Consider the following 18,092-nt stretch of genomic DNA (forward strand, 5'->3'; position numbering starts at 1 on the left):
GCACCCTTTCTTCTAGTTGTCACCAAGTTATTGCCATTTTCAAGTCAACGGCAGCCAATTGTGTGTGAAAATATATCTGTTCGCCATTGGAGTATTGGTAACTTTCTAAGAAATAGAGGAACCTGCCAACTCCACATAATGGGCCCAATTCACAATGGTAAACTGACACGAAAGTCTAACTTTATGCCTTTAGGTTTTCACAAAGGGCATTTACGAGTAGTAAAGTTAGACGTTTGTATCATTTAAACTAAAGTTATGGTTTTAAGTTTAACTGAGACCAAAACTTTGCTACTCGTAAATACCCTTTGTGAATACCGAAAGTCATAATGTTAGACTTATGTCTCATTTTACCTTTGTGAGTCGGGCCCAATATGTGTAATATACATATATATATATATATACATATAGCAACATCAATTAAGCATGTGTAGTTCACCAACATACAGAGAACAGGTAAAACTACTTATAGCTGTTATTTGGGATCACAATTTATGAGCTGTTGTAAGTTCTTCGGTTGCTGGATGTTCGCATACACAGTGTCTTGAAGGTAGGTGAGAAGGAGAACTTTCTGGAACTTCTTGGCGCTGATCAGATAGATCTCATTCTTGTAACTGAGTGCTGCAGAGATGGGAGTCTGGGCGCCCACCCACTGCTCCAGCAGAGACTGCGGTGCAGTGCTGTTTCCGATAGCTGCATCATACAACACATACTGATCTCCTATTGGACAAAAACAGAACACGTCATTGATATCTTAAGAAGAGTCACCCAGTACATATCACTTGTCAGGAGAGGTATTCTGAAACAAAGTGGATAATCTTGAATGAGAAAAATGAAACCATGTTAAGCGACACTTATTTTTTTTTGAGTATACACAAGAACTCAGACTGCAAGACTCACATCGTAAACGCGGTTGCATACATCATGCTAAGGTAAAATGTAGTGATAGAACTTAATTTTATCTAACAATAGATATGCCGGTGAACCATAGAAGATTTTTAACTTATTTTTGACTGAATATGTTCCCGCAGCTTGTAGCAGGATGGCATAGGCCACAAGACCCTCTTGTATGTTCCTGTGATGAGTCTTCTGCACTAGACATTTTACACATCGTACTAATTTGCCCTAAATGGGCCAATTTGCTCCATAAATATATACGCCCATTATTTGCACATCTGAATTTTAAACAAGTGAGACCTGCCCATTTATATCTACAATTTTTAGACAATTTTACTGTTTGTTGGTACGTGTCGAGATTTTTAATAGCAGTGTATTACGGTTATGCTTATTTGAATTGCATAGTACTTAATTAATGACACTAATTGATGTTCTTAATATATTTGTATGATTGTTTTTACTGTACTTTTATGATTGCTAAAGTTAATTGAATAAAGTAATTATTGAATTGAATTGACATTTACAGTTATATTCTCTGTAACTGTTATACACAGGCCCCAGTGCGGTCAATACATGCAGTATGAGACATGTCTAGATGAGACTCCAAGTAAACGAGGACGGTTATGGGGACCCTGGCTTAGAATGTTACCTACCTGTAAAGGGGATTTACCAGGATAGATATTCTATTTTAGATTCCCATGCTATTGAAGATTCTTCCATGGTAAGCGGGGAATCGTCCGGAGCAGAACTTTCGACACATTTAACGGAGCCTTCCAATGGGGGTATTTCTACAAATGATTGGGCTCACTTTCTACGCCACACCACTGCATTTTAAGTGATCCCACTCCTAAGTGCCACCTTTGGTCAGATTTGGAGAACTGAAAAATCTAAAATATTAAACCTCTTTGGGAGACTTGTGGGATGGGATAGCAACAGGTATATCCACCTTTACGCACATGTAATTTATTCTCGATTTATAGCTTCACATACTGATGGAATCCAGAACAAAGCAGTAGCAACCTGAGAGGAGGTGCATCTCATTTGAACAAGTCTTCTAGAACTGCCTGTCGAGCTTGGGTTTCTGCCCATGTTTCTATCTCAAGGTGGTAATTCTTGCAGAAGGATTTCCGCATGGTTGCGTTGCATATTCCTGCTAGGCATGATGACAGCAACCATGTCTCTTCCTTTCCTCAAGTATGCATCCACCCACCCTGAAAAATGCATGTTTGCTTTCTGATATCCAAATCTTATGCACTCCACAAACAATCTGCCTGTCTTTGTCTGTCATGGCCATATGCAATGAGCAGTTGAGTGGTTGATCTTAGACGCTTTGTCCTATTAATTAGTAGCTCAAACCCCTCTTACCGTCAAGCATGTGGAAAGCATCATTTGTCGATGGCTTAAAGAAAACATCTGATTTAAATGGAAATGGGACAAAATCCTTGGAGTGAACTTTAGATAACTCTTCAAAGTCACTTTACCTGCATGAAACATAGCCTTAGGCTCCACTGAAGATGCCACTATGCACTAGCTCTCACAGTGGAGGTAATCACTATTAGTAAGGCCATTTTCCATGTAAGGCACTTGAGATCAAGATAATGCATTGGTTAAAAATGTGCTAATATCAAGCGAGAGGTATAAAGCTCAGCCCTCTCACTGGATTAGGAGCCAGGCCTAGAGGGAACATCCTTAATGGTGCTTTCATGATATCTTCTAAATGTTAAACAAAAAGAGTGCCATGACATGAACTTTCTTTTGTTGAGTGTCCTTCTCTGGCCTTTCCCTGTTTGAAACATGATTTTGCTGCCCAGTGCAATCGAATTGATGCCTGCTTGAGGTTTGATTTGATACTGCCTAACAAATCCTGAATGATTGTGTGTTGTCCACACCTCAGGCAGGACCTCTTTGACTACTGCAGTAGGGTGCATTAGTCATGCCTACTCTAGAAAAAGACTGCAGCTCCACTATACTGGCTGGCAAACCCAGAGTTGATGAGCAGGGTAATTCCTAATCTTCACAAGGGGCTAGAGAAAAAAATATTTGAGGAAGTAGAGATAACAAATGCCTTCACAGAGACTCGGGGGCATATTATCAAGACTCGAGTTAAAATTATCGCCGGTTTAGCGGCAGGAAACTGCCGCTAAAGCAGCAATAATGGGCTTGATAATAAGCCGTAGAGAATTCCAATAGAAGCCCAGGTTCACACCAGAACATGGGCTTCTATGGGAATTCACAAGGGCAATTATCGCTGATAATTTTAACGCCGTTTCTTGATAATATGCCCCCAAGTGACTTGATCGCTTAATAACTGATCTTCCAGTCAGGACCCTGATCCCTCCCATCATGTGGATCTAGACGTATTAATCACAGCAGAAGCTTTTTCAGAGGTCGTCGCCAGAATGCACTCAGCAAGATGTCTGGTCCCAACAGCTTTCCAATTAAATGTTTCAAAAAATGTGCTTCATTCACCGACCCCACACCTTTTGACCCTGTGCAATAAAGCAATACACACGGTAACTCTACCCAATGATTTATGTGGGACAATAACAAATGAAGCTTGCCATATCGCCCCACATCCTATCGAAAAATATGTCTCGTTAATTCTGAAGCAAAGGTCCTATCCAAAATCCTCACTGATCGACTCATAAAAGTCTTCACGCAATTATTGCACTAAGATCAAAGTGGCTTTATGCCCACTAGCTATAGCCTCAGAAAGCTGCACTAGCCAGGAGCCTAGGCCCTCATTGACTTTGACTTGGAGGTTCTTGTTTCAAATATTCAGCAAAATGAATTTTGTGGCTTACTTCACGCCACACATCAAGATAATCTACCCTGATACATGGGAGCAAGTAAACATGGGGGTACAATTGACACAATTCAAAATAGAAAAGGAAGCAGCACCTGCTTTTTGGCCCACTGATGAAGCCGCTGGCCAAACTGATTAGAAAAGACACAGGGCCCGATGTAGGTGGCCAATACCGGTCGGAAACGGCCGAATTCGGCCGTTTCCGACCAGTATTTGGCCTTTTGAGATGTGGGGGACCTTTTTTTGTCCGATTCGGTATTTTACCAATTCGGTAAAATTACCGAATCGGAAAAATACAGAATCGGTATTTTTACCGATTCGGTATCTTCCAGATGTAGGTGGGACTCTTCTGAGTCCCACAGGCCCTTCAGATTCGGTATTTTAACACCCAATCCAATTGGGTGTTAAAATACCGAATCCAGGTGTGCATGCACATGTGCGCATGCACACCTATGCCATGTGACAGACAGACATGCCCTTAGGGCATGTCTGTGTGCCACATGGCACACAAGCCAGTATTGGGGTTGCTAGAGGGTGTCAAAGTGACACCCCCTGCACCCTTGCAGAAATCGGTAATTACCGAATCGGTAAAAACCGATTCGGTAATGCCCATTGATTCCTATGGGCTTCAATGCCCATAGGAATCAATGGGCATACCGATTCCTTCCGATTCGGTAATTTTTAAAATAAAATTACCTACATCTGCCCTTCTCTTTTTTACCACTTCTTAAATACCGATTCGGTATGAATCGGTATTTATGAAGTGGTAAAAAAGATTTACCTACATCGGGCCCACAGTCATGAAACGGTCGAGAGGAAGACTAAGCATTCCTATATGCGGATGATGTCCTCATCTTTACGCAAGAGCCACTCCCCACCTGCAACATGTTAATGACAATCCTGAAACTCTACAGGAAGCAGCAAGAAAGCTGGGACTGCACTGATCACAGAACCGAGGGGTGCCTGCAAAGATGGCCCACTTTGTTCCTCTTGATACTGGGAAGACGCTCTCTGTACAAAAAGATAAGCATACCAAAATGGCTATACACCTATCCCTACAAACCAACTCAGTCAAATGAATCAAAGCCAGAGAAAGAGTCTTCCTTTTGGCGGGAAAACATCCTAGGCTCTTCCTTCTCAAATACAATCAGGCAGCATATGGCGGGCATGGGGGCAGGCAGCTGACTTACAGCTACCCTACTGGGTGTCTCATATGGACAGCATAGGTGAGTGGATTAACATCAAATAGAAAGACTCAGCCCTGTGCCTGAAAATTGATTTTTTTCCATCCAGGGGAGCATTCACGAAAACTTATACAAGGTGAAGGGTCCTGGAATCCTTCCCAAAAGTCCCAGAACGACTGTCAGAATCTGGCAAGAGACCCTGAAACATAAAGGCTGGGACAAGAAACTGTCTTAGATAATGCCCATATGGTCTGAAACCTGGCACCATGAAGTACAAAAACTAGACACATGTTTGACAAATAAGATGCTAGGAGCATATCCAATCTTGGGTATGTGTGGTACATGTGCACCTTTAATGAACTCAAAACCAAGGAAACCCTACACAACTCCCAGCTTTTTGCAACGATGGCCTAAGCAGTTGCCAGACTGAATTTACTAAACTTCCAAGGTGCAACCTCCTGAAGGCTGAATTAGTGTTGTGCACTCTGGGTAAGGGAGACTTCGAAAGTTGATGGTGAATGGCCCCAACGCAAAAACTCTACATGCTTCCTGGTATGGAGAACTCGGTTCCCTTGATGACGGAGGCTAAAATGGCACCACGCACCTGCTTCATCAGCCAGATTCTGTCTAGGCTATCTTAAACTTCTACACAGAATATACAACACCTCATATAGGATGTCCTTGTGTCCAACTATTCTAGAAACATGTTCAACATGCACAATCAGTAGTGAGCAAAAGACCCATCATACAACAAAAATTGCCCTCATGGGTATACAACATGATATAGGGGTACCAAGAAATGCACGTTAATAGGTCCAGGCTACCTAATCTCAAAAAAAGACATTGCATTGGGGATGGGGGGGGGACTCTCTCGCTCTAGGAGGACTGATTGAAAGGATGGCTCCTTGAGAGCGAGCGGTATAGGGTCTGGGGCAGCCAACACAAACATTATTGAGTCTGGGGTGCATGGTGGAATCATTGTCTCTCTGGGGTCACCTAGTTCTAAACCAACTCCAAAAGTAGAGAGTCATCATTGAAGATAGTCCCACATACTATGTTCAATCATACAACAACTGCCATAAAACAAATGTTGTTTTATTCATAATCACAAGTGAGGAATATACACTTTCAATAAGCAATGATTTTGCAAACATCCTTTATTTTGCTTTTATTAGAACAATGGGGCATATTATCAAGGACAGGCGATACATTATCAACACTTTTATCGGCAGGAAACTGCTGATAAAGCGGCGATAATGGCCTTGATAATATGCTGTATGAATTCCAATCGAAGTCCATGTTAAATGTGTTCACATCTAACATGGGCTTCGATTGGAATTCATAGAGCATATTATCAAGGCCATTATCGCCGCTTTATCAGCAGTTTCCTGCTGATAAAAGCGGCGATAATGTATCGCCTGTCCTTGATAATATGCCCCAATATTTTCCTCGATTTTTGCCATTTTATCCAGAACAAAGGGATAAAATGCTGATTGGTAATGACAAAAGGTAGTTATTTCTACTTTTTATATGCTGCCAATAAAGAATGCTGTATAAAAAGAGAAGAGAGACTGCATCTCCATGTAGGGTTATGTGTGAATGAATGATTGAATGAAAAGACATTTATAAAGCGCATGGATACCCGGGAGCGTCCCAGTTCTAAGAACCAACACAGGAGGGGTCAAAAAGCTAAGGAAACAGAAAAGTCTTGAGTTGTTTACGGAAGGCCTGATGATTGGGAATAAAGCGAAGGTGAGGTGGCAAGGAGTTCCAAAGTTTAGCGGCACTATAGGAAAAAAGCCGTCCGCCGCTTTTGGCCTTCTTTATTCTGGGGACCTCAGCCAGTTGCAGGTCATCTGACCGAAGTTTCCTACTTGCTTTATAGGGGCGGATCATGGCTGAATTAATGGGAGGACCTCTCCCTTGCATTGTTTTATAAGCAATGCACAGCGCCTTGAATTTGATGTGTTCCTGCACTGGGTGTGTTCAGAAGATAGCACCTCCAAGCCTTGCTAATAGGTTGAGAGATGTGGAATTGTAATAAAGGATCCTCACGAGAAGACTGCGATACAGTTGAAGAAGGAAGTGTATAATAAGGAACACCCAGATAGGCGATATCACAATCTCCCCACACAGCTATTCCTGCAGTCTTCTCACCAGGCAATGAACGAGTAGCAATGCTAGGCATGGATAAAGGACCTTTCCTGTTCCATCAATGGTTATCGCCTCTCATAGGGACTCTTCTGCTGCCTACCTGGAGGCAAAGAAAGAATATTTCGATCTTATGTGGATAAGACTGGGATAGCTGCCGCCTCACAGGTGAAATGGGTGTAACTTGTTTGTTTATCCCCTCTCTCATGGGATTCTGCACCTAGCTTGCCACTTTTTTCCCGCGAGATGATGCACCATCAGATAGATCAGAGGCCAGATTTATCATACTTTGATGGAGCACAATGCAACACAGCAAGACAATTTGTTGCGCTGCATCAAATGGAGAGGGCAGGAATGCGCCATGTGTACCATTATATAGCACATTCCTGATCTCTCCTTGCAATGATGCACAATGTGCTGCCAAGCGCTAACACACCCGCCCTTGTGCAAGGGTCCCTGCGTTGCAGGAAGGATTGTTTTTATGCAAGAAGGGACATCTTTCTACACAAAAGCTATACTTAGAGGCGTTTTCCACTTTCTCTGTGTGTTTTAGCACCAAGGAAGGTGTTGCAAAGGCAACACAATTCAGATTTACCAAGCAGCGCAAGGCCCCTTGCATGGCCCTGCATTGCTTGGTATATCTGGAATAGAGTAAGACCGTGCCCTGGGAAGGCGTTCCATGGGTGTAGCATGGGTGTTCTGCAGCATACTTAGAATGAGGAAAAGACCTCAGAGGATTATTTTTGTGCAGAAAAGTATCCTTTCCCCTGGTGACCCTTTCCCTTTTGCGATTGTATTACTACCCTCTTGAAGAGGGCGGTAAAATTGCGAGTGGTTTGCGACCACAATTGCATTTGCAAAACATTCATACTTGACTTGTGGGGTCACAATTAGGAAGGAAAAGCCCCTTCCTAATAGCGAGTCGCTAAACACTATTTTGCAAGTCGCAATTTATTTGCGACTCGCAAAATAGTGTCAGTACATGGCCCACAGGATTTTTGCATGTGCAAACGGGTCGCAAACAAATTTGCGCATGCAAAATCCTGTCATACATCTGGCCCTATAACAATTCTGTCTGTCACGCAGGCACAATGCACCATGGTGCAAGGGTGCAAGTGCATCAGCACAGACAGAGAGTAGGATTGCACCATATGTAAGTAATTATGGCACATTCCTCCTCTCTCCCTGTTATGCAGCACAGTAGGTTGTGTTGTGCTGCATGTCTTTTTAGTAAATCTTTGCCTAAATCAGAGTTCTCCACCCAGGAGTAACTGAATTATTCCCAGCCCAATTAAAACAGGAAAGAAAATATAAATACCAAGAGGGCGAAATAATGATGCAAAAAGGATTAAATGGTGGACGGTGGTCCAAGACCTCTGATTGAGTAGGAACTATTCATACTCGCATCCTCACTAGAACCAGCTAACTAGACTGTCAAATGGGAAACCAAAATCAGCTGTATTTTAGATTAGTATATACATCTTCAGATAAGGTTGATATTTGAAATAGGGAAAACATTCTGAGTTTTATCCTGAATATAAGGAAACTTTCCCAACTTATCTTCAAAGACATCACCTCAGTCTAGTCTAACAGTGTAAGTAGTGATCCGTCCAAAGACAAGCATTTACAATGCAACGGTTTCGCCTTTGGAAAAGTTTGAGCTATTGGCATTATGAATGACAAACTTTTTATTTATGTGTTAGTTTTGAAAACAGAGAAATAAATGGCATTGTCATTTACAATGGCAATAGCTTAATCTCTCGCAAATGCGATTTGTATTGCAACTATTTCACTTATCATTTTGCACTACAATGAAAACTGGCTTGTGCATTTACTCCTGCAGAAGAGTATCAAGAGAAAGAGGCCCTGTTGCAGACCCGTGGAGTTTCAAGTATCTGTTGTGCATCACCTCATAACAAACAGCATAATTGTAAACGGGACTGAGAAAACTTTTTTTTTTTAAGAGGAGTGCCCCTCTAAAAGAAAGGCCCCGGTCTCTACTGCTTTCTTTTACAAGGACGCACTTGGTTGTTGTGAGGCGCAGGTTGAAAAGAGAAATTGCGTTGTCAGTCCTCGCCCTGGTCCAGTCAGCAGGGCCACATTGGTGCTGCCATACCCAACCTAGCGCTGCCAACTGCATGCCCAATGAACTCAGTGCAGCAACGTGTGCCCACCCTCATGCTAAAGCAAGCCACCCTGTCCTGAAGGCAGCAGCCCTGGTTCTGCCGCGGTGTCGCCGCCCTGGTCTCCCTGGTCCAGCGGGTGTCTTCCTGCTGCGCCCGCTCTCTTATCGACCAGTCAGTCACTTTCCCTCATCCGAAGCCCTGCTCCGTGCTGCACGTGTTCCTACCCCGCTGCAGGTGCCCCTCACCCGGGGCAGCTGCCCTTCACTCCTTCTGCGGGTGCCCCATTTCTGTCTCCTCGTGCAGCTGCCCTTCACAGCCCCCCCTTGCAGGAGCCCCTTTCCCTGCTGCAGGTGCCAGTGTCTATCTCCCTTGTGCAACTGAACACCCCCACCCTGCTCCCCACGGTGGTACACCCCTCGCCCTGGCGAAGGAGCCTCGCTGCCTGACGCATGTGTCCTGCGCCCCTCTTCCGGGTGCACCAGCCCCACTCCCAGGTGCCTCGCCCTCATCCTGCTTCCCCTCTGCATCCCCTGAGCCCTAGTGCAGAAATCTCACTCCAGGCCTCCCTCTCTCCAGCGCAGTTAGCCCTGCCCCTGGAGAATGTGTCAACTCTCCCTGTGCCCTTGGTCCATGCTGATGTAGTCCATCTCGCCAGTAAACGTGTGTCAGTCTCTGAATGCAGCTGTCCCTCATCTGCACGCGGCAGTCTCTTTTTCCCTTTCGTGCAGGCCTCCCTTCACTTGTGCAGCTCTCCCTCTCAAGGTGGTTCTCCCCATGAACGGGCCCCTCTCTCTAATGCAGCAGCCCCTACCCCACAGGTCTCCTTTTCCTGGTCGAGTGCCCCTACCCCCTACTGGGAATGGGCCCTTCTTCTCTTATGCAACACCCTGTCCCCGGAGCGGTAGTCTCTCGTCCATGTCTAGCACTCAGTAACCCGCTGCTTTATGCCCCGGCACGGCTCGGCCCCGGCCTCTGAGATCATTTACACGCACTTTATGGCTCTGCTGGGCCGGGCGCATGAATTACCATACATTACCAACTTAATATGCTTTTAAAGGCTTTAGAGCACGCTTAAACCTATTTATCGTTATTTAGGACTCATAACGAATTAAATCGTGGAACTTAACTTCTCTAAGGGCCATATCACACACCCCTCCCGGGCGCATGCAAGAACCCGGCTGTGTAACTCCTCACGGAGCAGCGTTGCTACATTTTAGAAAAAAACCAGGAGAGACAAAATGAAAAGTGCACACACTGTGCTGAGGCAGATTACACTAGCAAACAAACCAAAGGGCAGGATTAGCGTTGGGGCCGAAGCTTGGCCGATCTGCTGCACCCCCTCTCCCTGCTGCCACAACACACACATACACACACAAGCTCCCAGGCTGGGACAAAGGGTTTTTAAGTAAGTGGATAATTCAGTTGCGGTCCAAAGGTGACGTGATCGAAGATTCGAATTTCAGAATTCCCAGAGAAATGCGAGTTTATTTAAGGAGATCAGAGGTGTGATAAAACTTTAAAAAAACACACCCAATATTTTTGTTTACGTAGTGGGGGTTTTGATTTCCTGCTTTTTTTCCAGCCACGGGAAAATGTTCCCTTGCTCTAAAATAGTATGAAAACAGTGGGATGTCATCATTTGCTTTTCAACCCGTATCATATCCCAACCCCCTAAACGAGGTGGGGGGCTATAATGGGCAATAAGTAATCGCAATCCGCATTTCTATCCCTAATCCAATATTTGTACAATGCACAACAGCTCTCCAATTGTTTTCGGCCTTGAACTGTGTGTTTCTTTCTCAACTCTTTGTCAACACTTTAAGGATGAACAGTTGAGTCGGCCCTCTGGTTCCCCAAACCACCCCCAAATCTCCCTGAGAGTAATGCAGTTACAACACGGCTCCTTACAGCGCCTGGAAAAGTCCGAGTGAAGGAAGGAAGCGCCTTCTGGTGAGTTTGTGTGAATCCTGCTCCTGCGCCCTCGGTGCCTGTCCTCCGCCACCTCCTCCCCCACAAGCTTCTCGGTGACGAGTGGCAGTTATTGTTCAAGCCCCGCTGCCCCAGCACCGACGGCCAGGTGCACTTCTACACGGAGGACTTTAAAAATCCTTTCAATTACTTGAATGTATCCCGGGAGAGTGCACTTGTCTCGGGGCACGACGGTGTCACGACAGCCCTCGTGCAATGGGTGCCCCCTCCCCTACACGCACATATATGCACACCCAGGCGGACACACACAAACAATACACACTCTCACACTGATACTCAACAACACGTAGACACATATGCAGAGACATGCAGACGGACGAGCTGACACGCACAGGCACACTCACTCAGACATACACAATGTGCAGACAAACATACACACATGAAGAAACCCGCACAGACCCACGTGCACAAACACACAGGCGCATATACATAGTACGTTCACACTGTTGAGCTTCACACGATACTCCTGATCTTATGTGTCTGTTTCCAGTTTGCCGAGGCAAAGACTACAGGGAGCAGGAACGGCACACGGACAACAGGAGGGGGGGGGCGGGAACCGCACACGGACAACGGGAGGGGGGGGGCGGGAACCACACACGGACAGCGGAAAGAGGGGGGGGCGTGAACGGCACACAGACAGCGGGAAGCAGGAACGGGCACTCACCTGGACTTCTTCCGCTTGCACACATTTTGCGAAATACAGTGACATCCCGTAATTTCTATGTTCCGAAACATCGGGATCAGCTGCGGCTCGGGAGGCGGGGATCTGCTGTGGGAGGGGAGGGGGAGGCGGGGATCTGCTGTGGGAGGGGAGGGGGAGAGCGGAGGCAGTGTTACAACGGCATCGGGACCGGCTGCGGCTCGGGAGGCGGGGATCTGCTGTGGGAGGGGAGAGGGAGGCGGGGATCTGCTGTGGGAGGGGAGAGGGAGGCGGGAATCTGCTGTGGGAGGGGAGAGGGAGGCGGGGAGAGCGGGGATCAGCTGCGGCTCGGGAGGCGGGGATCTGCTGTGGGAGGGGAGGGAATGCTGCCAAGACAATGGGACACAAGGGTTGTTTTGCTTCTGTGGGAGGGGAAGGGGACACGGACGGCCGGCGGGAAACGTGCACAGGACAGCGAGGAGGGGGGAGGGGGGACGGCGGGAGGAGGGACACAGAGTAAGGCAGGACAGCAGCAAGCACGGCCCGGCCGGACCAGATTCGGGGGCGTTTCCGGCTTTTGGCTGACGTATCATGACGTAGCCAAAAGCCAAAGATTCTCGGGAACGCCCCCGAATCTGGTCCAGCCATGACGGACGCCTCTCTGTTCCAATGGCTAGCCTCCATTTATGGAGCTAGCCAATGAGACAGAGGGGCGTGTTCAATACACCCATACTAGAAACTACAGATTTCTCTGGAGGCGGAGCTTACAGCTCCGTCCCCCAGCGAAACCTAAAAAACACATGGGTACTTGGCTCTCACATGAAAAAGCAAACCTGTTTTTTAATAAAAAAAATATGTTCTCTCCATGGGGAATCACAATAGAGCGACTAGAGGAAGAGAGAGACTCCACAATCCTCATGAATTCACAAGATAGGAAGTCTCAACCATACTCACAGTCATGAAGGATGACCACGGTGCAACACAGGAAGATGTTAATTCTTATAAAGATTATTTAATAACTTATAAACATGACTAAAGAAGGCAACCCGTTCTAAGAGATTTAAATGACCAAACATCAAAGAATGGGACTGGCTTGCTAAAGCTTAAGAAGCTGACCTCTGGCTTTACATCTGGCCCACACTTTTATAAAAAAAACTAAATGTATGTATTTTGGCTGTTTACAAACTTGCCACTCAACTATAATCTCTTGGAATGAGGCAGGTTGGGAGCGAAATTTACAATATGAAGAAGTAGCTGGACATAGTTGGGACCATGACATCTATAACTTGACATGACATGAAATCTGTTACAATATGAGTTTCCCAAGATTTTACAAGCCGGTTAAAAATGAACAACCATGGCAGACCACATGGTGGTTTGACAATATATGCATCTACAGCCTTACATGTTAGGGTACATTTGCTTTCCCCAAAAATTCCCTTCTGTCCAGCCTTGTTAATTAATAGTTGGCTATGTGGTCGAGGACGCTCCACCTCATTCCACTGATAAATTTGTATTTAAACTTGCACACATTCCTATTGTGAAATCGTTTTAAAGACACATTGAGACATTGACATATATCCACAAGGACACAGAAGTTATATTAAAAGGAGACTTCAAATTAAATTGGGTGTGTTACCACATTTATAATGAGGATTTAGAATCAATAGATACTGACTGGGGAATAAACAAGATGTTGATGCAAAGCTTAAAAAGGAGCCAGAAGGAGGTTTAATAATTGAACCACTACATGCATTGAATCTACAGTCCCTTGGTGGACATACAATATCTGGTACTCCATCTTAAAACTCATTACACACACATTTCCCCCTCTAGAGCAGCAGAATTGGTTGCCGCCTCCAATGCTATGTTCCTCCGGAATGATTTCCTTATTGACTGTGGTAGGAAAAGAAAACATGCAGCTGTAAGGAGTTAAATGGAACATAACATCTGGGGAGAATTTAAGAAACTGCAGGATTCTCAAGCTGAACACAATAGATTTAACTGTGAAAGCCCTGATGAGTATAACACTGTCTCATTTAGGGAAAGAATGATTGTATGCCTTAAATAGATCACAGACAAATCATACCTCACCAACTCAGAACCCATGGCAACACAACTAAAACCCATTGTAGGTTTTCTTCATCACTTAGGACACTTGGAAGAGATCTAAGAGCTCAACAAAGGCGTTTTCCATGTCAGGGTGTATAGTCAAGACATCCTGTCTAAAATACCCACATTAAAAAAAACCTATGAGAAAATGGATTGGGTTAGGAAAAATTAAAATACTAGATCCTAATGTGCGCATATTTACAAAATGTGTAATTCTAATGGCCAAAAGAAATCACGAGATTTCATTAATACCTTGGATGGCGTTGGACCTCTCTGATGAAAATTGTGTGGACCCAGATAGGTGGGTATGATATATTAGATAGCCCTGTACATGCACAAGCTACTCTGCCACAAAGCATCACTTTATAGATTCCATGATGATCCCCAACTCAGGGAAAGGCTGATCCTTCATCCTTTTCATAAGATGGACCCCCATTCAAAATCATCAAATTATCATTTAGTTCTATTAAATATGAATGCTATTCAAGGATACAATTGAAAGACAATAATATATTCCCATTTTTCCAAACAGGATTTAGACCCCAATGCAGTACTATTAATAGTGTATTAGCACTATAATTTTTTATATATCAAACAAAAAACATACTGATGGACAGCTTACGTTATGTAATGTTAATTGCAGTGTGGAATTAATGAGGTTGAGCGAGGTGTCCTTTGGAGAAAACCTATGGTTTAGGAAATCCCAAATGTTTTACTCGGGGCAAGTGAATCTTCATACACCGAGACCTGGGTGAGAGGCTCATGCATCTCAGAACACATTGAGAAAAATGGAGGTCTGAAGCAAGGATGAGCTTGGGTACCAAGGCTCTTCAATCTGAATACTACTGCCATGAATATAGCTTTTCTTCCACAGATTGGGATAAGAGAAATGTATATATTACAATATGCAGATTACATTTTGAGTATGGATAGACCCAAATAAGCCTAACTTGGTCCCTTACAGCTTTGGACATTTACAAGAAAAGTAAGAAGTTTAGTTTCCATAGAAATAAAACAAAGATAATGATATTTGGTAGAGAGTGGAAACCAGCACACATGGCGAATGGGGAATGTACCTATACTATTCGCCTCATCCTACCTTTGTTGACTTATGGCCAAGAGGCTTTCCCAAACATAACTTCATGGTGCTTTTCTATACAATACAATGCAGACTTTGGTGTGATTGAATAGGTAGGGTCTAGCCTGTAAGGCTGCCTTCCTAAAGTTGAGTCACAGAATCAGGAATTCAGAGAAAAGCTCATTCTCATGGATTTTATGGGAAATCTTGTCAAGAAAAGGGTTTAAAGTCGTAGGTGCAATGGTTACCCACATCTATAAAGGGTTCTGGAGTTGAGGAGGGCTGGCATGACAAGGCCTCATACACAGCCTAAAAGGACCCAATAAAATCATAAATCAAGGTGATATCATCGGCTCAAACCGGAGGTGAATTTGTGCAGAAAGGTGAGCAGTTTTGCATATCTAAGTCAATTAAAAGATCAACAAATAAAGAATGCCTAAAATGTGTTTTCTCAGCCTGCCAATGTAAAAACTAAGTAGTAACTTGGTAAAGTATTGAGGGTATTGCACGTTTTGCGAGTGCAAGAAAGAGCCTGTAATGCACTTTATCTCCTGTTTTAAAATCTTGGGGTAAGAATACTGCTACGATAAATATTCTTCAAAGATGGAGTTATAAAATGTAGTTAAGCAGTAAACTCTGGTCTACATAAATTGGATATTCTAATACTCAGCACCACTCCAAATTTCATTTTTAAGCTCAGAAGAATTGGAGGAGAAAGAAAACATTCAAACAATAGTTCAGTAAGCGAGAAGGATTGGGAAAGTGTTAGTCGTGTATGCAATAGGATTGCTAAACATGGGAGTTAATTCATTACACTGGGAAATTGCATCGATGTTGCCCTGAGACTTGAGTCTGCCCGATCAGCTATGACTAATCTCTTTTTTTCAATTCTGCATGGTAGTCCAGATGCTCTCTGTTGTTAGTTTTGTATTTTTCTGTTTAGAGTGCTTGTTATTCATGCTGAGATATGCAAAAAGGGAAGAGGTCACAAACAAAGCTCATGAATAAATTGCATTGAACATATAAGCATGTCTTTTGAAGTAGGTAACCACTCAGGTCTATTTATGAGACTTGAAAATGTCAGGCCAGATGTTGTATGCCAGCCCAGCTGCTCTCAGGTTTCAGCTCTCCATCTTTAAGTTTTTAAGTATGAAATTAGTTTCTTGAGCAGAGTGTGTTAGTAATCGCAAGATGCTAAAAAAGTTAAGAGGTCGCAAAAAACTTTAATTAGCCCCTGGAATCAAACATTTTGCGTAGGCCCAGCAATCAGAGTTTGCGTAGTGGGCCCCAACATGCAACTTCTCCAAGCAATTTCCAAAGGTATATTTGAACAGACCTACAGCAAAACCGGTGGAAAGGGAGTAGACCAAATTTGACGGAAAGCTAGACTTTTACCCAGAAAGCATGCTTTTTGTGATTTGATGTAAATCTGTTTAATCGTTTTTGAGAAATTAAGGTTCAAAATGTATAGATAGCTGGATATTTAGGTTTGCAGGAGTCCCGTGGGAATCCCACAGGCATGTAATTTCAAATAAAAGAGATGTGAGTGGCCGAGCCTTTTTTTCTGTTGGGTGCGTCACTGTTCAGTGGTACCCTGATTCCCTGGACCTTAAGAGGGGGCTGGTGGGGTCCCAAAATGAGCCCCTTGGGACCAAATAAAATAAATACTATAGGTTACTATGATCCTGCTGGCCTCTCCTGGGAGCCAGGACAATCTATCTTGCTCCTAAGAGATTGAAAATAATTTTTAAAATAACAAGTGGGATGGGTGTCCCATGGGGCAGGCCAGGCCCAGTGACCAACAGCATGCCACGATCAGTAGGAGTGTCTACCCCCGCAGTACACACAGAAAAGAGGGGGCGGTCTCGCAATAGCCTACAGCAAGAGACTAAAGATCAGTATAGTTGAATCACTCACCGCTGACTGGATTGAACTATGTATTTTTAGAATAAAAAAACTCAGTACGGGATCCTGGAGAGGGGCTCTCGTTTACAGAACTTTAGGCCTAAAACTAACTTTAATAATAATCAGATGGAACTTATTGCCCCCCCCTATTTTGGCCGCAGACAATTTTCTACTCCTAGGAGACTTCAACTATCATGCAGAACTTTTCTTCAGAAGTGGATAATAGGCAATTAATTACACATCTCAAAACCTTAGGGCTTGTTCAGAAGGTGAGTGGACATGCAGGGCGCACTCTAGATCTTTTGTTCACAAAGGAAGCAAACATCAGGGTGAACCCTCCCATCCCTTTGATCTGGTTAGACCACAGACTATTAAAGTTCCACCTACAAGTAGCAATACCCTATTAAGGCAGGATACCAGGTCAGAAACTAACCAGGTCCTGGAGAAAAATATAACAAGCCTCTTTTTCCATACATTTCAGTCCACCCACACTATCGGGCCAAAAGAACATAGACTTGGCACTAGACGTCTTTGAGAAATCAATCATACAATCCCTAGATAAATTAGCACCAGTCTAAAAAGTCAGCAGCATTGCAGCAAAGTCAATCACAAAGTCAGAGCCTCATCTTAGTTTACTGACTCTCTGAAAATAGAAAATTCGGCAAGCAAGAAAGCTGAACACAAATGAAGAGCAGCAAAAACTACGGAGCACAGACAAGCCTATAAAATAACTTGCAGGCAATACTTAAATAATATCAAAGAAGACAGGAAGACTCATATCATTAAAAGAATCAAAAAGGCAGCCAACTCTCAAGAGGTAATATATATATAATCCTAAAAGAATTCACAAACCCCTCATCCTGTCAGATCGTCATCCCTGCTTCACAAGACATGGTAGATGAACTATAAGTAAGCATAGAGAAAGACAAAATGGAAATCACCCGCACAGCTAGATGAGTTCACCGCACTAACCCAGGAGGAGGTTAGAACCGCACTCAATAGGACCAAATCAGGTTCACCAGAAGACCTAGCTCCACCCCACATTTTGTCAATTCTATCCCCTGTCCTATTCAATAGACTTCCATACCTTTTCAACATGTCTTTAAATATAGAGACTGAGCATGCAAAATGGAATTGAGCAAGGTTTAAACCAATCTTCAAAAAGCCAACGGCAGATCTGAACGAATTAGGTAACTTTTGGCCAATC

The 18,092-nt window shown here is 44.0% G+C and overlaps 1 protein-coding gene across 1 annotated transcript in view; it reads right to left on the reverse strand.

The window, feature by feature from the left end:
* Positions 1-470: 470 nt before the first annotated feature.
* Positions 471-18,092, reverse strand: part of LOC147689673 (matrix metalloproteinase-18-like) — an 88,103-nt gene continuing 70,481 nt past the window's right edge. The window contains exon 8 of the mRNA XM_086937143.1: positions 471-717. Within this exon, the coding sequence (XP_086793269.1) occupies positions 473-717 (245 nt within the window). The 3' untranslated portion in view covers positions 471-472. The remainder of the gene's footprint in view (positions 718-18,092) is intronic.

The sequence above is a fragment of the Lissotriton vulgaris genome, chromosome 9 (genome assembly GCF_964263255.1).
Source record: "Lissotriton vulgaris chromosome 9, aLisVul1.2, whole genome shotgun sequence".
NCBI lineage: Eukaryota > Metazoa > Chordata > Amphibia > Caudata > Salamandridae > Lissotriton > Lissotriton vulgaris.